Source organism: Entelurus aequoreus, linkage group LG03 (genome assembly GCF_033978785.1).
Source record: "Entelurus aequoreus isolate RoL-2023_Sb linkage group LG03, RoL_Eaeq_v1.1, whole genome shotgun sequence".
Classification (NCBI taxonomy): domain Eukaryota; kingdom Metazoa; phylum Chordata; class Actinopteri; order Syngnathiformes; family Syngnathidae; genus Entelurus; species Entelurus aequoreus.
The window spans coordinates 88,160,125-88,184,817 of NC_084733.1; the positions used below are offsets into that span (position 1 = coordinate 88,160,125).

At 35.7% G+C, this 24,693-nt stretch overlaps 1 protein-coding gene across 2 annotated transcripts in view; it reads left to right on the plus strand.

The window, feature by feature from the left end:
* Positions 1-24,693, plus strand: part of LOC133647036 (membrane-associated guanylate kinase, WW and PDZ domain-containing protein 2-like) — a 227,141-nt gene that overhangs the window by 86,839 nt on the left and 115,609 nt on the right. For both annotated transcript variants that reach the window (XM_062043086.1, XM_062043087.1), the window contains exons 3-4: positions 12,444-12,563; positions 20,261-20,485. In XM_062043086.1, coding sequence (XP_061899070.1) covers positions 12,444-12,563; positions 20,261-20,485 — 345 coding nt within the window. The remainder of the gene's footprint in view (positions 1-12,443; positions 12,564-20,260; positions 20,486-24,693) is intronic.

Consider the following 24,693-nt stretch of genomic DNA (forward strand, 5'->3'; position numbering starts at 1 on the left):
AGAGGCAGTGTTTTATAGAAGGACGGCACTACTAGCGACCACGCAGTCTGATAGTTTATATATCAATGATGAAATCTTAACATTGCAACACATGCCAATACGGCCGGGTTAACTTATAAAGTGACATTTTAAATTTCCCGCCACACTTCCGCTTGAAAACGTCTCGGTATGATGACGTACGCGCGTGACGTAGCCAGTTTAACAGAGGTATGGCTTCCCCATTGAAGCCAATACGAAATAGCTCTGTTGTCATGTCATTATTCCACAGTATTCTGGACATCTGTGTTGGTGAATCTGTTGCAATTTGTTCATTGCATTATGGAGAAAGAAGCTGAGCAAGCAAAGAAGAAAGTTGTCGGTGCGAAGCGGAGTATTTTGCGAGGGAAGTCAGCAGCAACACAACACAGCCGGCGTTTGTTTACATTCCCGAAAGATGCAGTCAAGATCGAAGAACTCGGACAACAGAGACTCTAACCAGGAGGACTTTGATTTGGATACACAGACGCGATACCGTGAGTACGTAGCTGCGCTTCCAAACATTTGATCGCTTGCTATAACTAGCTCGAGCTAGGAGCTAGCATAACAAACACCTAGGTGTTTGTTATGCTAGCTCCGTACGTAACTTTGGTTAAATATATAAGCTTTATGAACCTTGGGTTAGGTGAACGGTCCTTTGGGCTGAGTGAGTGTGTGTGTTGTGCAGGTGTTTGAATTGTATTGGCGGGTTGTATAGACGGGATCCCGTCCATATAACCCGCTCGAGCTAGTAGCTAGGAGCTAGGAGCTAGCATAACAAACACCTAGGTGTTTTTATGCGGGATTAATTTGTGGCATATTAAATATAAGCCTGGTTGTGTTGTGGCTAATAGAGTATATATATGTCTTTTTATAAATGGTTGATTTATGTAGGCTAGTAAGGTAAAGTTTTGTACCTGACAAGTTTCAGAAGCAAGATAGCCGAAACTTGTCAGGTACAAAACTTTACCTTACTAGCCTATATAAATCAACCATTTATAAATACACATTAGTAGGCTAAATGAACCTCTTCAACATATATATGTCTTGTGTTTATTTACTGTTGTAGTCATTCCCAGCTGAATATCAGGTCCCACCCGCGCGCTTCCAAACATTTGATCGCTTGCCCGTACGTGCGTGTCACGTACGTAACTTTGGTTAAATATATTAGCTTTATGAACCTTGGGTTAGGTGAACGGTCCTTTGGGCTGAGTGAGTGTGTGTGTTGGGCAGGTGTTTGAATTGGATTGGCGGGTTATATATACGGGATCCCGTCCATATTACCCGCTCGAGCTAGTAGCTAGGAGCTAGGAGCTAGCATAACAAACACCTAGGTGTTTGTTATGCGGGATTAATTTGTGGCATATTAAATATAAGCCTGGTTGTGTTGTGGCTAATAGAGTATACATATGTCTTTTTATAAATGGTTGATTTATATAGGCTAGTAAGGTAAAGTTTTGTACCTGACAAGTTTCAGAAGCAAGATAGCCGAAACTTGTCAGGTACAAAACTTTACCTTACTAGTCACGTACGTAACTTTGGTTAAATATATAAGCTTTATGAACCTTGGGTTAGGTCAGGGGTCGGCAACCCGCGGCTCTAGAGCCGCATGCGGCTCTTTAGCGCCGCCCTAGTGGCTCTCTGAAACTTTTTTAAAAATGTATGAAAAATGGAAAAAGATGAGGGGAAAAAAAATTATTGTTTTAATATGGTTTCTGTAGGATGACAAACATGACACAAACCTCCCTAATTGTTATAAATCACACTGTTTGTATTAAACATGCGAGTATTTGGCAAGCGCCGTTTTGTCCTACTAATTTTGGCGGTCCTTGAACTCACCTTAGTTGTTACATGTATAACTTTCTCCGACTTTCCAGGACGTGTTTTATGCCACTTCTTTTTCTGTCTCATTTTGTCCACCACACTTTTAACGTTGTGCGTGAATGCACAAAGGTGAGTTTTGTTGATGTTATTGACTTGTGTGGAGTGCTAATCAGACATATTTGGTCACTGCATGACTGCAAGCTAATCGATGCTAACATGCTAGTTAGGCTAGCTATATGTACATATTGCATCATTATGCCTCATTTGTAGCTATATTTGAGCTAATTTAGTTTCCTTTAAGTCATCTCAATTCTATGTATATCTCATGACACACTATTTGTATGTAATATGGCTTTTAATTTGTTGCGGCTCCAGACAAATTTGTTTTTGTATTTTTGCTCCAATATGGCTCTTTCAACATTTTGGGTTGCCAACCCCTGGGTTAGGTGAACGGTCCTTTGGGCTGAGTGAGTGTGTGTGTTGTGCAGGTGTTTGAATTGGATTGGCGAGTTATATATACGGGATCCCGTCCATATAACCCGCTCGAGCTAGTAGCTAGGAGCTAGTAGCTAGCATAACAAACACCTAGGTGTTTTTATGCGGGATTAATTTGTGGCATATTAAATATAAGCCTGGTTGTGTTGTGGCTAATAGAGTATATATATGTCTTTTTATAAATGGTTGATTTATGTAGGCTAGTAAGGTAAAGTTTTGTACCTGACAAGTTTCAGAAGCAAGATAGCCGAAACTTGTCAGGTACAAAACTTTACCTTACTAGCCTATATAAATCAACCATTTATAAATACACATTAGTAGGCTAAATGAACCTCTTCAACATATATATGTCTTGTGTTTATTTACTGTTGTAGTCATTCCCAGCTGAATATCAGGTCCCACCCGCGCGCTTCCAAACATTTGATCGCTTGCCCGTACGTGCGTGTCACGTACGTAACTTTGGTTAAATATATTAGCTTTATGAACCTTGGGTTAGGTGAACGGTCCTTTGGGCTGAGTGAGTGTGTGTGTTGTGCAGGTGTTTGAATTGTATTGGCGGGTTATATAGACGGGATCCCGTCCATATAACCCGCTCGAGCTAGTAGCTAGGAGCTAGGAGCTAGCATAACAAACACTTAGGTGTTTTTATGCGGGATTAATTTGTGGCATATTAAATATAAGCCTGGTTGTGTTGTGGCTAATAGAGTATATATATGTCTTGTGTTTATTTACTGTTGTAGTCATTCCCAGCTGAATATCAGGTCCCACTTGCACGCTTCCAAACATTTGATTGCTTGCCCGTACGTGCTTGCCCGTACGTGCGTGTCACGTACGTAACTTTGGTTAAATATATAAGCTTTATGAACCTTGGGTTAGGTCAGGGGTCGGCATGCGGCTCTTTAGCGCCGCCCTAGTGGCTCTCTGAAACTTTTTAAAAAATGTATGAAAAATGGAAAAAGATGAGGGGAAAAAAAATTATTGTTTTAATATGGTTTCTGTAGGATGACAAACATGACACAAACCTCCCTAATTGTTATAAATCACACTGTTTGTATTAAACATGCGAGTATTTGGCAAGCGCCGTTTTGTCCTACTAATTTTGGCGGTCCTTGAACTCACCTTAGTTGTTACATGTATAACTTTCTCCGACTTTCTAGGACGTGTTTTATGCCACTTCTTTTTCTGTCTCATTTGGTCCACCACACTTTTAACGTTGTGCGTGAATGCACAAAGGTGAGTTTTGTTGATGTTATGGACTTGTGTGGAGTGCTAATCAGACATATTTGGTCACTGCATGACTGCAAGCTAATCGATGCTAACATGCTATTTAGGCTAGCTATATGTACATATTGCATCATTATGCCTCATTTGTAGCTATATTTGAGCTCATTTAGTTTCCTTTAAGTCATCTCAATTCAATGTATATGTCATGACACACTATTTGTATGTAATATGGCTTTTAATTTGTTGCGGCTCCAGACAAATTTGTTTTTGTATTTTTGCTCCAATATGGCTCTTTCAACATTTTGGGTTGCCGACCCCTGGGTTAGGTGAACGGTCCTTTGGGCTGAGTGAGTGTGTGTGTTGTGCAGGTGTATGAATTGTATTGGCGGGTTATATAGACGGGATCCCGTCCATATAACCCGCTCAAGCTAGTAGCTAGGAGCTAGCATAACAAACACCTAGGTGTTTGTTATGCGGGATTAATTTGTGGCATATTAAATATAAGCCTGGTTGTGTTGTGGCTAATAGAGTATATATATGTCTTGTGTTTATTTACTGTTGTAGTCATTCCCAGCTAAATATCAGGGGCCGTACTTATCAAGCTTCTTAGAATGACTCCTAAGAAGTCTGCTAAGAGTTGACTTAAGAGTAAATAAATTCTTCGCTGAAAGCTGCACTTAAAAGTTAGTTATCAAGCGTCTTACTCACACTTTCAGCGAAGTGTAGGACTGAATCTTAAGTGTCACACTCAGAGCTGAATTACGACATTACTATGTGCCGTCAACGGAATTTTAGGTGACGTCATTTCTGTGTCCATAGAAATGACCAATCACGGAAGGGAATCCGTTGTCTGAGAATAAAGAAATATCTTGGAAATATTTAAGTGGACAATGGGAGTGTATATTTTGACAATAAACTACAAAATAATACAAAACAAACTAGTCCCCGCCGGCACTCACGCTACCGCTCCCTCTCTTCTCTCGCCCACACACTCACTGACGTCACTCACCTCACGGCCACACACATACGCTACTGTCATAACGTTTTCTTTCCAATTCATTAATTAGGCAACTCATTTGAAACTGGTGTGGGTGGCTCTATATATACTAGCCCACTGCAGACACATGCAGAAGTCAACAAGGAATCGAAAAGTATTAAATCTGTGACAAAAATAATATCCGCTCTGTCTAAACGATACCGTTTGATCAGCTGCTCGTCATCAAAAAAAACCCCAACATTGTTCCTTTCCCTGAACGTTCGCGTTCACTTAAGACACCTCTGAAGGTCTCTTAAATATCGTGGAGAGTAGGAGTGATTCTTAGACTTAAGAACGTTGATAAAAAGCTTTTATTCTTAAGTTTGAGAGTAGGACTAAATTTCGCAAATTCTCAGGACTTAAGTGTAAAATGGCACTCTAAGAAGCTTGATAAGTACGGCCCCAGGTCACCCCCGCCTCTCACAGCATCTTCCCTATCTGAATCGCTTCCACTCCCCACTAGTCCTTCACTTGCATTTTCCTCATCCACAAATCTTTCATCCTCGCTCAAATTAATGGGGAAATCGTCGCTTTCTCGGTCCGAATCTCTCTCACTTCATGCGGCCATCATTGTAAACAATAGGGAACTTTGCGTATATGTTCAATTGACTACGTCACGCTACTTCCGGTAGGGGCAAGCCTTTTTTTTTTATCAGATACCAAAAGTTGCGATCTTTATCGTCGTTGTTTTATGCTAAATCCTTTCAGCAAAAATATGGCAATATCGCGAAATGATCAAGTATGACGCATAGAATAGATCTGGGGCCGTACTTATCAAGCTTCTTAGAGTGCCATTTTACACTTAAGTCCTGAGAATTTGCGAAATTTAGTCCTACTCTCAAACTTAAGAATAAAAGCTTTTTATCAACGTTCTTAAGTCTAAGAATCACTCCTACTCTCCACGATATTTAAGAGACCTTCAGAGGTGTCTTAAGTGGTTAGGAGTTGCCAGCAGGGGATGGCACTGAGGCGAGAGAGACGTGGGCGAACATTCAGGGAGCGGAACGATGTTCTGGATTTGTTTGATGACGAGCAGCTGATCAAACGGTATCGTTTAGACAGAGCAGGTATTATTTTTGTCACAGATTTAATACTTTTCGATTCCATGTTGATTTCTGCATGTGGCTGCAGTGGGCTAGTATATATAGAGCCACCCACACCAGTTTCAAATTAGTTGCCTAATTAATGAATTGGAAAGAAAATGTTATGAGAGTAGCGTATGTGTGTGGCCGTGAGGTGAGTGACGTCAGTGAGTGTGTGGGCGAGAGAAGAGAGGGAGCGGTAGCGTGAGTGCCGGCGGGGACTAGTTTGTTTTGTATTATTTTGTTGTTTATTGTCAAAATATACACTCCCATTGTCCACTTAAATATTTCCAAGATATTTCTTTATTCTTAGACAACGGATTCCCTTCCGTGATTGGTCATTTCTATGGACACAGAAATGACGTCACCTAAAATTCCGTTTACGGCACATAGTAATGTCGTAATTCAGCTCTGAGTGTGACACTTAAGATTCAGTCCTACACTTCGCTGAAAGTGTGAGTAAGATGCTTGATAACTAACTTTTAAGTGCAGCTTTCAGCGAAGAATTTATTTACTCTTAAGTCAACTCTTAGCAGACTTCTTAGGAGTAATTCTGAGAAGCTTGATAAGTACGGCCCCTGCTATCCCCGTTTAAATAAAAAAAAATGTAATTTCAGTAGGCCTTTAATACCAGCTATTCCCACCATATTTAATCCACATGACAAACGGCCCGGGTGAAGACCCCCCCTGTAACCATTAAACGTTAGGACAGAAAATGAAAATGTATCTTGTGTGCTTCTCGGGCAAACACGGAGTCATTGATCTTGGAGGATCACAATCAAATTATTCTGCTGCCCACACCAGAGGAGGTTGGAATACTGATGACCCGCCCCGGGCTTCTAAGAGGGAGGGTGAGAGAGCGCCGCAATTTTGGCCCCCCAGAGTGACACAAAACTTTTTTACATTACTGCCTCCTTTCCTTCGCTAACATCCTTTTGGCACAATGCCAGGAGTAAAAAATCAATAACCAGCCGCTCGTTATTTGCTCCGGTGAACCTCACACCCCACGACTATGGGCGGCTTTAAGTCAGGGGGGTCCAACGTACACTACCGGGTCACATTGAAATGTCCTTATTTTTGAAGGAAAAGCACTGTACTTTTCAATGAAGATAACTTTAAACTAGTCTTAACTTGAAAGAAATACACTCTATACATTGCTAATGTGGTAAATGACTATTCTAGCTGCAAATGTCCGGTTTTTGGTGCAATATCTACATAGGTGTATAGAGGCCCATTTCCAGCAACTATCACTCCAGTGTTCTAATGGTACAATGTGTTTGCTCATTGGCTCAGAAGGTTAATTGATGATTAGAAAACCCTTGTGCAGTCATGTTCACACATCTGAAAACAGTTTAGCTCGTTACAGAAGCTACAAAACGGACCTTCCTTTGAGCAGATTGAGTTTCTGGAGCATCACATTTGCGGGGGTCAATTAAACGCTCGAAAATGGCCAGAAAAAGAGAACTTTCATCTGAAACTCGACAGTCTATTCTTGTTCTTAGAAATGAAGGCTATTCCACAAAATTGTTTGGGTGACCCCAAACTTTTGAACGGTGGTGTACGGCCGTGAAGTATGGAAATAAAGTATGAGGAATAAATCTGAATATTATGAGAACTAGGACATTTTGACGGGCCTGTTGATAATCCAATCCGATCCAATCCACTTTATTTATATAGCACATTTACACAACAAGAATGTTTCCAAAGTGCTGCACAGCCATGTTAAAAACAATATTAAAAAAAAAATATTCAAAACAATATTATGCTCCACCAATGACTGAATAAAAACAAAGAATAAATTAATAGAAAACCAATACAGAGACAATATAAAAAATAAATATGATTAAAAACGATTTTAAAGGGTAAAACCAATTAAAACAGTAAAATAGACATCAAAATTTATTTTTAAAAAAAACACACACAGGACAACAGAGGACAGAAGACCACACAACTCACGTAGTGTTAAAAGCCAAAGAATAAAAGTGGGTCTTAAGACGAGACTTAAAACACTCCACTGAGAATTCATTTGTACGTAATTATGTCCTTTTAGAAATATGACATACAAATCTCCAATGATTATTTGCAAATGATCACACACTTAGAATTTAACACTAGAAGTCCCAGCATTTTTCTGTCTACCTAGAAGACCCAGAGAGGGGTCATTTGGCCCGACGCTTTTCCCGAATACACTAATCACTCATTTTGTTATGGTAATGAGGCTGTTAGGGGCAGTTTGTCTAGGTAGACAGAAAAATTATACATGTGGGAAATGCCGAAAGGAGCAATGGCAGTGCCAGGATTGTGAGTGACTGCTCAAATGTATGTCAGTCACGTTTACATGGACATGGTTTTTCATTCTTTGTAAATATGCTTTTTTCTTTGTAAATTTTTTTTTTTAAACTATTTTTGGCACACAAAAATAACAATTGCTTCTGCAACAACCCTCCACACCAAAACTGGGAAAACAGTTGCTTTTTCATTCTTTGTAAATATGTTTTGTTTTGTATTTTTTTTAACAATAAATGTCAGAGTGTTGATCCCTTCATTCTGTTGATCCTTGCAAAAACACACACAACCTACCTCAGAACTAAAGCTTGAGCTGTAAGGTCCCCTCCCCCACACAGGCTCAAGTGGCCCCCTGCCGTGTGCCACTAACAGCCACATTTTCATAACAAAAGGAGTGTCCACAGGGGGGACTAGGGGTCAAATGACCCTCTTGTGTGTTTTCTAGGTAAAAATGTCAATTGACCCTTCTCTGGGACTTCGCGTGTTTTAATGGCAGCAACACATTGCAAAAAAAAGTTGTCACCGGGTGCATTTTTACCACTGTGTTACATGGCCTTTCCTTTTAACAACACTCAGTAAAGGTTCGGGAACTGAGGAGACACATTTTTGAAGTGGAATTCTTTCCCATTCTTGCTTGATGTACAGCTTAAGTTGTTCAACAGTCTCCCTTCTCATATTTTAGCCTTCATATTGCGCTGTTGTAACACGTGGCTTGGCATCGTCTTGCTGAAATAAGCAGGGGCGTCCATGATAACCAGGCCCGGCCCTAACCAATCTGGCGCCCTAGGCAAGATTTTAGGTGGCGCCCCCCCACACACTTCGGCAGTGAAGTGTATATACTCACAAGAAACCGAATAGCTTTGTCTTTGACCTTTTTTTTTACTTAAAGAAAGCAAATTAACAATGAGAATAGTTAACAAGATAAAAAAAAATATGGATAAATAAATGAATACAAAAAATAAAAAATGAATATATGAAATACAATATTTTTTACATACATAAACACAAAATAAAACGTGTCAACAAGTTGCATAAAATAAATTAAAAATACAATATAAATAAGGCACTGCCCAAAACAAGATATCAAACCAGTATGACTTTAACAACTATATTGCAAAAAAAGGGGATCCTACAGAGTTCTCTATTTGTGCTTTTTAATATTGCATTAACTAGAATGACTTACAAATGACTGTACACCAGGGAGTACTGTAATTACCTAACGTTACATTATTATTTTCCATAACAATTTAGCCCCCTCCACAATATTAACCCGACGTTAAAACAGAACTAGCTATTTATTGATTAGCAATTGCCGAATCATGTAACATTAGCTTTATGCTGAAAAGACAGGTTACTATCACGTTCTGTAACAGACAAATAATTTCATATAGGCTAACGTTACCTACCTGCTACCTCTGTCTTTTTCTCGTTTCTCCTCTTCTTTTCTCCCCTGGGCACCTGACAGTTTTGGCCGTTTTGACATCTTGTGTTGATGTTTTTATTTGGTGACGTCCAAAAAGAGTCATGATACGGGAAGGGAGGGGGCGCACCGTGCCGGGGGAGGGGGGGCGTAATGTTGTAACAAATAATATTTCTATTAAATAGGCTTTACTTTGCATTTTAATTAACGTGGGATTATTTTATGTATTTAGAAATAATAGTACCAACTTTTTTTTTTTTTCCTCCTACATTTGTGGCACTGGCGTGGCGCCCCCTGATGGACGGCGCCCTTAGCATTTGCCTATACGGCCTATGCCACGGGCCGGCCCTGATGATAACGTTGCTTGGATGGCAACATATGTTGCTCCAGAACCTGTATGTACCTTTCAGCATTAATAGTGCCTTCACAGATGTGTGAGTTACCCATGTCTTGGGCACTAATACACCCCCATACCATTACACATGCTGGCTTTTACACTTTGCGCCTAGAACAATCCGGATGGTTCTTTTCCTCTTTGACATCCACAGTTTCCAAAAACAATTAGAAATGTGGACTCGTCAGAACACTTTTACACTTTGCATCAGTCCATCTTAGATGAGCTCGGGGCCCAGCGAAGCCGGCGGAGTTTCTGGGTGTTGTTGATAAATGGCTGTGGCTTTGCATAGTAGAGTTTTAACTTGCACTTACAGATGTAGCGACCGACTGTAGTTACTGACAGTGGTTTTCTGAAGTGTTCCTGAGCCCATGTGGTGATATCCTTTACACACTGATGTCACTTTTTGATGCCTGAGGGATCCAAGGTCCGTAATATCATGGCTTACGTGCAGTGATTTCTCCAGATTTCTGAACCTTTTGATGATATTACGGAGCGTAGATGGTGAAATCCCTAAATTCCTTGCAATAGCTGGTTGAGAAATGTCGTCCTTAAACAATTTGCTCAGGCATTTGTTGACAAAGTGGTGACCCTCGCCCCGTCCTTGTTTGTGAACGACTGAGCATTTCATGGAAGCTGCTTTTTATACCCAATCATGGCACCCACCTGTTCCCAAATTAGCCCGTTCACCTGTGGGATGTTCCAAATAAGTGTTTGACGAGCATTCCCCCAACTTTCTCAGTCTTTTTTGCCACTTGTGCCAGCTTTTTTGAAACATGTCGCAGGCATCAACATCCAAATGAGCTAATATTTGCAAAAAAATTACAAAATGTACCAGTTCCAACGTTAAATATCTTGTGTTTGCAGTCCATTCAATTGAATATAAGTTGAAAAGGATTTGTTGTATTCTCTTTTTATTTACCATTTACACAACGTGACAACTTCACTGCTTTTGGGGTTTTGTATTTCTCCTGGTGTCTCTTGCAGGTTTAGCAGCTATCTTAGCTGTTCGTACGGCTGCTCCAGCTTTGCTCTCGACGTGTAACACGTTTCGCCCTGTCCTCCAGTGATAATGCTACTTGATAACGCTACCTAAGACACTAAAAAATGTAGTGATGGAGGTTAAAGTTAAAGTGCCAATGATTGTCACACACACACTAGGTGTGGCGAAATTATTCTCTGCCTTTGACCCGTCACCCTTCATCACCCCCTGGGAGGTGAGGGGAGCAGTGGGCAGCAGCGGTGGCCGCGCCCGGGAATCATTTTTGGTGATTTAACCCCCCAATTCCAACTTTTGATGCTGAGTGCCAAGCAGTGAGGTAATGGCTCCCATTTTTTTTTACAGTCTTTGGGGTTTGAACTCACAACCTACCGATCTCAGGGCATCAAAATCCAAATGAGCTAATATTTGCCAAAAAAATAACTACGTTTTTCAGTTGGAACGTTAAATATCTTGTCTTTGCAGTCTATTCAATTGAATATAAGTTGAAAGGGATTTGCAAATCATTGTATTCTCTTTTTATTCGCCATTTACACAACGTGACATGTTTCGCCCTGTCCTCCAGTGATAATGCTACTTGATAACGCTACCTAAGACACTAAAAAATGTAGTGATGGCGGTTAAAGTTAAAGTGCCAATGATTGTCACACACACACACTAGGTGTGGCGAAATTATTCTCTGCCTTCGACCCGTCACCTTTCATCACCCCCTGGGAGGTGAGGGGAGCAGTGAGCAGCAGCGGTGGCCGCGCCCGGGAATCATTTTTGGTGATTTAACCCCCCAATTCCAACCCTTGATGCTGAGTGCCAAGCAGGGAGGTAATGGCTCCCTTTTTTTTTTTTTACAGTCTTTGGGGTTTGAACTCACAACCTACCGATCTCAGGGCATCAAAATCCAAATGAGCTAATATTTGCCAAAAAAATAACTACATTTTTCAGTTGGAACGTTAAATATCTTGTCTTTGCAGTCCATTCAATTGAATATAAGTTGAAAAGTATTCTGTTTTTATTTACCATTTACCGTGCCAACATGTTTAGCCCTGTCCTCCAGTGATAATGCTACATGATAACACTACCCAAGATACTTAATAATGTAGTAACGGAGGTGATGTGTGTTAACTTATGGGAGCAGCTCCACACGGTGTATGGAGACACAAATTAAGCCATCTTGAGTCAAATATGAGTGTAAAATGAGCCTGAGGGGAAAGGCGTTCATTTCAGACCTTCTGGCACTTTCCTTTAACAGCACGGGCTCGGGTTTCTGGCGAGCGCTCCAAGCCCCGCGTCCCCGGCCGGTCGCCCGTTTCATGCGGACTTCACTGAGATGACTTGGCCGAGGCGCAAACACGAGCACCTCATTAGGGCCCATCACAGAGCCCCGCTGACGGAGAGCTCCGGAGCAGGCTCCTAATTGCGTGGCTTCTACAGTACGTGCTTTTTAAAAAAAAAAAAAAAAATTCCATTGATGGAGTCATTACCGAGACAGGAAGTGAATGATGGCGGCGGCGTCTCTCGCTGTCACTCACTGTGTGTGTGTGTGAATGGATTTGGCTGACTCGGCCACTTGTGTGGTTTCCCCTCCCTTTTTGCTTGTCGTGGCCTTCCTGCCTTTTGTTCTGGAGAGGCTCCACTGACCTCCTCCATCCTCTCTCCCCCCTCCTCCCCAGGTACCACCAGGCAGCCCAAAGAGGGGGAGGTGCCGGGGGTGGACTACAACTTTGTGACCGTGGAGCGTTTTATGGAGTTGGAGCAGAGCGGCGCCTTGCTAGAGAGCGGAACTTATGAAGGTGAGCCCGGCGGAAGTCCTCCTGTTCAAAGTGGGACTATTCCGTGCCTATAGGTAACGGTACGGCTGTGTTTGTTGTCGGACATGAAAGCACATCACATACGCGTACACACGCCGTCCAAAACCTGTACAATTAATTAGTTTTATTGAGTTTTATTTTGTTCTACAAAACTTTATGAAGGATTTGGGCTCACGCCAAAGGAAAAACTTCTACATTTTGTGTATGGAAGAGGTATTTTCTTTTTTATGTATAATCTGAGATCAAACATAAGTGAAACAAAGTAGTTTTTGCATCATAAAAATTGAGTACAAACATATTTTTGAGAGTTTTTTTGTTTTGGTCTAAGTACCGTATTTTCCGGGCTATATATATATATATATATATATATATATATATATATATATATATATATATATATATATATATATATATATATATATATATATATATATATATATACGTATATATATATATATATATATATACGTGTATATATATATATATGTATACGTGTATATATATATATATGTATATGTATATATATATATACATACGTATGTATATATATATACATACGTATGTATATATATATGTATATATATATATACATACGTATGTATATATATATATATATGTATATATATATATACGTATATATATATATATACGTATATATATATATATATATATATATATATATATATATATATATATATATATATATATATATATATATATATATATATATATATATATATATATACGTATATACATATTTATACGTATATATATACATATATATATTTATACGTATATATTTATACATATATATATGTATAAATATATGCGTATAAATATATATATATATATACGTATAAATATATATATACACGTATTATATATATATATATATGTATATATATATATATATATATATATATATATATATATATATATATATACGTATATATACACATATATATATATAATACGTGTATATATATATATTTATACGTATATATATATAAATATATATATATGTATATATATACGTATAAATATATATATATATATATATATATACGTATAAATATATATATATATATATATACGTATATATATACACGTATTATATATATATATATATATATATATACGTATATATATATACACGTGTATATATATATATATATATACATATATATATATATGCACGTGTATATATATATATACGTGTATATATATATATATACATATATATATATATATATACATACGTATGTATATATATATACATATATATATGTATATATATATATATATATACGTATATATATATATATATATATATACGTATATATATATATATATATATATATATATATATACGTATATATATATATATATATATATACGTATATACATATTTATACGTATATATATACATATATATATTTATACGTATATATTTATACATATATATATGTATAAATATATGCGTATAAATATATATATATATATATATACGTATAAATATATATATATACACGTATTATATATATATATATATATATGTATATATATATATATATATATACGTATATATACATATATATATATATATAATACGTGTATATATATATATTTATACGTATATATATATATATATATATATATATATATATATATATTTATACGCATATATTTATACATATATATATATATATGTATAAATATATACGTATAAATATATATATGTATATATATACGTATAAATATATATATGTATATATATACGTATAAATATATATATATATATATATACGTATATATATACACGTATTATATATATATATATATATATATATATATACGTATATATATATACACGTGTATATATATATACACGTGTATATATATATATATACATATATATATATGCACGTGTATATATATATATATATATACGTGTATATACATATATACACGTGTATATATATATATATAAATATATATATATATATATATATATATATATACATATACATATATGTATATATTGTTGGATTGATTCATTTAAATAAAATAAAATAAATAAAAACAATGTTTTTAAATAAATAAATAAATAAATCGATTTTTTTAAAATGAGAATCGTTTCTGAAACTAACGATTAATTTGATAATCGATTAATCTGTCGATTATTACTTCGACTAATCGATTAATAATCGGATAAAAGAGACAAACTACATTTCTATCCTTTCCAGTATTTTATTGGAAAAAAACCAGCATACTGGCACCATACTTATTTTAATTATTGTTTCTCAGCTGTTTGTACATGTGGCAGTTTATAAATAAAGGTTTATTATTATTATTATGCGCATAGCATAGATCCAGCAAATCGATGACTAAATTAATCGGCAACTATTTTTATAATCGATTTAATCAATTAGTTGTTGCAGCCCTGATATATATGTATGTATGTATATATATATATATATATATATATATATATATATATATATATATATATATATATATATATATATATATATATATATATATATATATATATATATATAATGTATGTATGTATGTATGTATGTATATATACATATATGTTCGTATGTAATAAACTCTTTGTTTTGTCTTAAGGGCTCCTGTTTGTCGGCTCACAGAGCTGTTTTGGCCAGTTCCTTATCTGTTTTGAAGAAGCAGCTGTGCTCCTTTCTGGGCGAGAATGGCTTTTTTTCGCTCTTTTTGTTTGGATTTAGACCTCTTCTTGCTGATGCTGTTGTCGCGTTGTAAGGGCTGGTCTCCTAAAACTTGACCAAGTACTATTCTGTCTCGGTTGTCCTCTTTACTCAACATATATGTCATAGTATCGACTAGACACGCTATTGCACTTGGTATCATTACAGTGGATGTCAGGTGTAGAGCCACCCGTGGCGTTTGTTAACATTCAGGAGCGCTATCTTTTGTTAGCGGTGAGCTATTGTATCCTCCTACGCTGTGAGTATAGTACCGTGTTTCATTCATTAGTACCGCGATATTATACTAGTACTGTACAACCCCTAGTTTGTGCACAACTTTGCATTTCAAACCTGATGGACAACTTTTGCAGCCGATGAGGACTTTAGCAGCAGGCAGTCAGATGTGGACGCAGGTTTTTTTTAATCTTCCTTCCGATCGTCTGCAGATGTTCTTCAGTGTCTTAAGAAGCCACCAGCAGGTTCCTGCTCCTCTAAAACTGCTGCTTGCTGTGACCCCAGGGACACTTCAGTCATTAAGCAGGTGTGCTGGAACAGGACAAGTCCTCATTGTGCCTCACAAGCGTGCAAGTGTGTGTGCGTGTGTGTGTGTGTGTGTGTGTGTGTGTGTGTGTGTGTGTGTGTGTGTGTGTGTGTGTGTGTGTGTGTGTGTGTGTGTGTGTGTGTGTGTGTGTGTGTGTGTGTGTGTGTGTGTGTGTGTGTGTGTGTGTGTGTGTGTGTGTGTGTGTGTGTGTGTGTGTGTGTGTGTGTGAGCAGCTGTTCCAAAGGCTGGAGGCCACTGTGTGGTTAGGAGCTGTCGGGTTGTGGTGATATTTCATTTCACTTCTCATGCCACGGCAAATTACAGCATAAATAATAAATGCTCTTTTTTTTGGTGTGTTTTGTTGCACCTTCTTTTGGAGACATCTTTATCTGTCGTGACTTGTTTACTAGGGATTTTCCGATAATATCGGCCGATAAATGCGTTAAAATGTAATATCGGAAATTATCGGTATCGTTTTTTTTATTATCGGTATCGGGGTTTTTTTGTTTTTTTTAAAATTAAATCAACACATTTTAACGCATTTATCGGCCGATAATATCGGCTAATATCGGAAATTATCGGTATCGTTTTTATTATTATCGGTATCGGTTTTTTTTTGTTTTTTTTTAATTAAATCAACGCATTTATCGGCCGATAATATCGGCAGGCCGATATTATCGGTCGATAAATGCGTTAAAATGTAATATCGGAAATTATCGTTATCGTTTTTTTAATTATCGGTATCGTTTTTTTTTATTTTTATTTTTTTTAAATTAAATCAACACATTTTAACGCATTTATCGGCCGATAATATCGGCAGGCCGATATTATCGGTCGATAAATGCGTTAAAATGTGTTGATTTAATTAAAAAAAAAAAAAAAAAAAACGATACCGATAATTTAAAAAAACGATACCGATAATTTCCGATATTACATTTTAACGCATTTATCGGCAGGCCGATATTATCGGTCGATAAATGCGTTAAAATGTGTTGATTTAATTTAAAAAAAAAAAAAAAAAAACGATACCGATAAGAAAAAAAACGATACCGATTTTTTTTTTTTTTTTTTTTTAAATTAAATCAACACATTTTAACGCATTTATCGGCCGATAATATCGGCAGGCCGATATTATCGGTCGATAAATGCGTTAAAATGTAATATTGGAAATTATCGGTATCGTTTTTTTTATTATCGGTATCGGGTTTTTTTGGGTTTTTTTTTTTTAATTAAATTTTAATATAATTTTTTAAAAAAACGATACAGATAATAAAAAAACGATACCGATTTTTTTAAATTTATTTTTTAAAAATTAAATCAACACATTTTAACGCATTTATAATATATATATGATGATAAATGCGTTAAAATGTAATATCGGAAATTATCGGTATCGTTTTTTTTATTATCGGTATCGTTTTTGTTTTTTGTTTTTTTTAATTAAATCAACATAAAAAACACAAGATACACTTACAATTAATGCACCAACCCAAAAAAACCTCCCTCCTCATTCACACAAAAGGGTTGTTTCTTTCTGTTATTAATATTCTGCTTCCTACATTATATATCAATATATATCAATACAGTCTGCAAGGGATACAGTCCGTAAGCACACATGATTGTGCGTGCTGCTGCTCCACTAATAGTACTAACCTTTAACAGTTAATGTTACTCATTTTCATTAATTACTAGTTTCTATGTAACTGTTTTTTATATTGTTTTACTTTCTTTTTTATTCAAGAAAATGTTTTTAGTTTATTTATCTTATTTTATTTTATAATTTTTTTTCAAAAGTACCTTATCTTCACCATACCTGTTTGTCCAAATTAGACATAATAATGTGTTAATTCCACGACTGTATATATCGGTTGATATCGGTATCGGTTGATATCGGTATCGGTAATTAAAGAGTTGGACAATATCGGATATCGGCAAAAAGCCATTATCGGACAACCCTGTTGTTTACTTATTTAGTGGCTTCGCTGGTCTGTCCAGCCAAATTAAAACCGAGCGGTTCCACCCAGTAGGTGACTGAAATCTACGTTTGCATTCACGTAAGTGTTGGGTAAATATTGTAAGAAAATACTTGGTATCATTACAGTTGGTGTCGGATATAACAGTCGTGGTCAAAAGTTTACATACACTTGTAGGGATTATGTTTATTTATTTTTAATTAGTTTTTCCCCTTTTCAAGGTCTTTAATAAAGTATGGATGATGTTTGATAAGAAATTATCGAGTTCGAGCCCATTATCGAATCCTCTTATCGGACCGATTCCTTATCGATTCTCTTATCGAGTCCAGAAAGGTTGTTGTAATATGGAAAAAAACACAATATTTGGTTTGACAAAAGCTCACGTTTATTTTATAAGAATAATTGTTTTGTATATAATTGTATATAATATATAATTGTTTTGTTGTCAAATGTTAAGGTGGTATTATTAAATAAGTGCATAATTGTTTTGTTGTCAAATGTTAAGGTGGTATTATTAAATAAGTGTATAATTGTTTTCTTGTCAAATGTTAAGGTGGTATTATTAAATAAGTATATGATTGTTTTCTTGTCTAATGTTAAGGTGGTATTATTAGATTAGTCTATATTTGTTTTCTTGTCAAATGTTAAGGTGGTATTATTAAATAAGAGTATAATTGTTTTGTTGTCAAATGTTAAGGTGGTATTATTAAATAAGTGCATAATTGTTTTGTTGTCAAATGTTAAGGTGGTATTATTAAATAAGTGTATGATTGTTTTCTTGTCAAATGTTAAGGTGGTATTATTAAATAAGTGCATAATTGTTTTGTTGTCAAATGTTAAGGTGGTATTATTAAATAAGTGCATAATTGTTTTGTTGTCAAATGTTAAGGTGGTATTATTAAATAAGTATATGATTGTTTTCTTGTCTAATGTTAAGGTGGTATTATTAGATTAGTCTGTTTTTTTTTTCTTATCAAATGTTAAGGTGGTATTATTAAATAAGAGTATAATTGTTTTGTTGTCAAATGTTAAGGTGGTATTATTAAATAGTGCATAATTGTTTTGTTGTCAAATGTTAAGGTGGTATTATTAAATAAGTATACTATTGTTTTCTTGTCAAATGTTAAGGTGGTATTATTAAATAAGTATATGATTGTTTTCTTGTCAAATGTTAAGGTGGTATTATTAAATAAGTGCATAATTGTTTTGTTGTCAAATGTTAAGGTGGTATTGTTAAATAAATATATGATTGTTTTCTTGTCAAATGTTAAGGTGGTATTATTAAATAAGTGCATAATTGTTTTGTTGTCAAATGTTAAGGTGGTATTATTAAATAAGTATATGATTGTTTTCTTGTCAAATGTTAAGGTGGTATTATTAAATAAGTATATGATTGTTTTCTTGTCAAATGTTAAGGTGGTATTTTTAAATAAGAGTATAATATAAAATATTTATAATTTTTTTTTTTTTTTAGACATGTATCTCGTGCGCACGAGAAACTTTTTATAAAGTTATAAAAAATAAAAAAACTATAATTTTTTCTTTTTTTTTAGACATGTATCTCGTGCGCACGAGAAACTTTTATAAAGTTATAAAAAATTAAAAAAAATATTTATAATTTTTTTTTTTTTAGACATGTATCTCGTGCGCACGAGAAACTTTTTATAAAGTTATAAAAAAAATGTAAAAATATTATATATATATATATTTTGTAAGATATGTATCTCGTGCGCACGAGAAACTATCTCGTGCGCACAAGAAACTTTTTATAAAGTTATAAAAAAAAATTAAAAAATTTAATAATTTAAAAAAAAATTTTTTAGACATGTATCTCGTGCGCACGACAAACTTTTTATAAAGTTATAAAAAATTAAAAAATATATTTATTATTTAAAAAAAAAATTTTTTTAGACATGTATCTCGTGCACACGAGAAACTTTTTATAGTTATAAAAAATAAAAAAATATATTTAAAATTTTTTAGACATGTATCTCGTGCGCACAAGATACATGTCTAAAAAAATTCCCCTACGTCCCTTTAGGGGCTCCGTAAGTTCCAGAATGTGCTTGTTCTATTTTTTTAAACAAAGAAAACAATCTTAAGTCGTTTTTATTTTTACGTTATCATGCCGTGATTTTACCAGTCCGGCCCACTTGGGAGTATAATTTCCTCCATGTTTTCCTCCAAATTACTTTTTTGGTGAAGTAACGAGTAACTATAAATAATTACTTTTTTAAAGTATTTTTCATAGCAACTGGACAGCACAGTTATCGTAATCAGCTCATTTTTAAATGTTAACTTTTATTAACACACACAAAAGTACCGGGAAATCGGTACCGGTATCGATTCCCAGGTGCCGGGAATGTGAAGCGTCACAGTCCCCACACAGGAAGTGTGTGAAGTGACGATGCCACCGTCTCCCTGCCCCTGCAGACAACTTCTACGGCACACCCAAGCCTCCGGCAGAACCGTCCCCGGCAGCCCCTCCCCTTAATGTGAGTGAGGCCCTGCTGCCCGGAGCCCGGCCCAGCGCCCAGGGCAAGAGGAAGAGGAACCAGTCGGTCAGCAACATGGAGCAGCGCGCCAGCTTGGAGCCCCCCGAGGAGGAGGAGGAGGAGAGCCCCGTCGTCAATGGCAACGGAGTGGCCATCACGCCAGGTACCACACTTCCCAGACACTCCGTTAGGGACACCACTAGGAATCTTGTCATGTAGGCGGAATCACGAAACCCACCAAAATCTTAGTGGGAAACAGATTTGGCCCCCGGGCTTTGAGTCATTTTCACATTTCTGGCCGGCGTCAGACTGATTCTGCTGCAGACTAGCAGTGATATACGATCAAACTGCCGTGTTGGCGATGATTTCTGTCTTTAATTCAATGTTCAGTGTTTTATCGTAAGTAGTTAATATTGTAAATCCCACATTCTTTATTCTCATGTACATTCTGGGTGTTTTCTTGTCAAATGTTAAGGTGGTTTTATTAATTAAGTCTATAATTGTTTGGTTGTCAAATGTTAAGGTGGTATTATTAAATAAGTGTGTAATTGTTTTGTTGTCAAATGTTAAGGTGGTATTATTAGATAAGTGTAAAATTGTTTTGTTGTCAAATGTTAAGGTGGTATTATTAAATAAGTGTATATTTGTTTTGTTGTCAAATGTTAAGGTGGTATTATTAAATAAGTGTATAATTGTTTTGTTGTCAAATGTTAAGGTGGTATTATTAAATAAGTGTATAATTGTTTTGTTGTCAAATGTTAAGGTGGTAATATAAAATGAGTCTAAAATCGTTTGGTTGTCAAATGTTAAGGTGACATTATTAAATATGAGTATAATTGTTTTGTTGTCCAATGTTAAGGTTGTATTATTTAATAAGTGCATAAATGTTTTGTTGTCAAATGTTAAGGTGGTATTATTAAATAAGTATATAATTATTTTGTTGTAAAATGTTAATGTGGCATTATTAAATAAGTATATGATTGTTTTGTTGTCAAATGTTAAGGTGGTATTATTAAATAAGTGTATAATTGTTTTGTTGTCAAATGTTAAGTTGGTATTATTAAATAAGTGTATAATTATTTTGTTGTCAAATGTTAAGGTGGTATTATTAAATACGTGTATAATTATTTTGTTGTAAAATGTTAATGTGGCATTATTAAATAAGTATATGATTGTTTTGTTGTCAAATGTTAAGGTGGTATTATTAAATTAGTGTATAATTATTTTGTTGTCAAATGTTAAGGTGGTGTTATTAAATAAGTGTATAATTATTTTGTTGTCAAATGTTAAGGTGGTATTATTAAATAAGTATATGATTGTATTCTTGTCAAATGTTAAGGTGGTATTATTAAATAAGAGTATAATTGTTTTGTTGTCAAATGTTAAGGTGGTAATATAAAATGAGTCTAAAATCGTTTGGTTGTCAAATGTTAAGGTGGCATTATTATAAATAAGAGTATAATTGTTTTGTTGTCAAATGTTAAGGTGGTAATATTAAATAAGAGTATAATTTTTTTGTTGTCAAATGTTAAGGTGGTATTATTAAATAAGTGCATAATTGTTTTGTTGTCAAATGTTAAGGTGTATTGTTAAATAAGTGTATAATTGTTTTGTTGTCAAATGTTAAGGTGGTATTATTAAATAAGTGTATAATAATTTTGTTGCAAAATGTTAAGGTGGTATTATTAAATAAGAGTATAATTGTTTTGTTGTCAAATGTTAAGGTGGTATTATAAAATAATAGTATAATTGTTTTTGTTGGTAATTGTGAAGGTGGTATTAATAAATAAGTGCATAATTGTTTTGTTGTCAAATGTTAAGGTGGTATTATTAAATAAGTGTATAATTGTTTTGTTGTCAAATGTTAAGGTGGTAATATAAAATGAGTCTAAAATCGTTTGGTTGTCAAATGTTAAGGTGGCATTATTATAAATAAGAGTATAATTGTTTTGTTGTCAAATGTTAAGGTGGTATTATTAAATAAGTGTATGATTGTTTTGTTGTCAAATGTTAAGGTGGTATTATTAAATAAGTGCATAATTGTTTTGTTGTCAAATGTTAAGGTGGTATTTTTAAATAATTGTCTAGCAGAACCGATAATCAACATTTCCGTGTTCTTAGCGTTAAAATGTAAAAAGTTGCTGGACATCAAATGTTTGATTCCATGCATAAGGATCAAATACAAGTAAGACATTGAAAATAAAAAAAATTAACAGTAAATATATCAGTTAATAAATAATACTAAATACAATCTTGCATGACTAATAGATTTTAAAAAGTAGGAATAAAAGTAGGAATGAGTTAAATGAAAAGAATGAATATTATGTAAAAGCCACATCCAAAAGGTGGGTCTTTAAGCCTGCTCTTACAAACATGAATGCAGCCCTGAGGTCTTCCAGAAAACTGTTCCATAGACGGGGGCCACAATGGTGGAAAGATGACTTTGTGTCCTGACTTTTAGAATAATTAGGAGACGAGTGCCGCAGGATCTCAGGCCTGTGAAGGTTCGTAGGGTGAAAGCAAAGAAGGCCTAATAGCATCAAAACAGGCCTGGCCCAAACCAATCTGGCGCCCTAGGCAAGATTTTAGGTGGCGCCCCCCCACATCGGCAGTGAAGTGTATATACTCACAAGAAACCGAATAGCTTTGTCTTTGACCTTTTTTTTTACTTAAAGAAAGCAAATGAACATATTATATGAGAATGTTATGTTATGATTATCTTTAACCGAATCACAGCAGTGCTCAAATTAAAAAACAGCATTCCCTCTCATGTGATATTGCTTAATTAACATTGATGATGTGCACTTTAACAACTAGGCTTACAACTCTACCTAATATATTAAGGGGTGGAAAAGTGACTATTACCTGCAGGGCAAACATCAGCTAACCAGAAGGCAATAACAATGTAAACAAAAAACACCTGCTTAAAAGATCTAATACAAATGTCCCTGAGGAATGTAAGGTGGGAGTACTGTAATTACCTAACCTTACATTATTATTTTCCATAACAATTTAGCCCCCTCCACAATATTAACCCAACGTTAAAACAGAACTAGCTATTTATTGATTAGCAATTGCCAAATCATGTAACATTAGCTTAATGCTAAAAAGCCAGGTTACTATCACATTCTGTAACAGACAAATAATTTCATGTAGGCTAACGTTACCTACCTGCTACCTCTGTCTCTTTCTCGTTTCTCCTCCTCTTTTCTCTTTTTTCTTCCCTGGGCACCTGACAGTTTTGGCCGTTTTGACATCTTGTGTTGATTTTTTGATGTGGTGACGTCCAAACAAAAGAGTCATGATACGGGAAGGGAGGGGGCGCACCGTGCGGGGGGGAAGGGGGGGGGGGGGGGGCGTAATGTTGTAACAAATAATATTTCTATTAAATAGGCTTTACTTTGCATTTTAATTAACGTGGGATTATTTTATGTATTTAGAAATAATAATACCAATTTTTTTTTTTCTTTTTTTTTTTCTCCAACATTTGTGGCACTGGCGTGGCGCCCCCTGATGGACGGCGCCCTTACCATTTGCCTATACGGCCTATGCCACGGGCCGGCGCTGCATAAAAACATTTATAAACCATAAGAAGAACCTTCAATTTGATCCTGAAACACCCGGGGAGATTTTCAAACTGCTGCAATGTGACTGGACTTTTAAACCCCAAACATTCAGTTTCCTTCCATCAAAGGTGGGCGGAGGGCATGAAATTCTCTTGGAACCCCCAAAGTGTGTGGTGGACTTGGAACCCCCAAAGTGTCTGCTATGTTGTTGTGTGCTGGACTTGGAACCCCCAAAGTGTCTGATGTGTTGTTGTGTGGTGGACTTGGAACCCCCAAAGTGTGTGGTGGACTTGGAACCCCCAAAGTGTCTGCTGTGTTGTTGTGTGCTGGACTAGGAACCCCCAAAGTGTCTGCTGTGTTGTTGTGTGCTGGACTTGGAACCCCCAAAGTGTCTGCTGTGTTGTTGTGTGCTGGACTAGGAACCCCCAAAGTGTCTGCTGTGTTGTTGTGTGCTGGACTTGGAACCCCCAAAGAGTCTGCTGTGTTGTTGTGTGCTGGACTTGGAACCCCCAAAGTGTCTGCTGTGTTGTTGTGTGCTGGACTAGGAACCCCCAAAGTGTCTGCTGTGTTGTTGTGTGCTGGACTTGGAACCCCCAAAGAGTCTGCTGTGTTGTTGTGTGCTGGACTTGGAACCCCCAAAGTGTCTGCTGTGTTGTTGTGTGCTGGACTTGGAACCCCCAAAGAGTCTGCTGTGTTGTTGTGTGCTGGACTTGGAACCCCCAAAGTGTCTGCTGTGTTGTTGTGTGCTGGACTTGGAACCCCCAAAGTGTCTGCTGTGTTGTTGTGTGCTGGACTTGGAACTCCC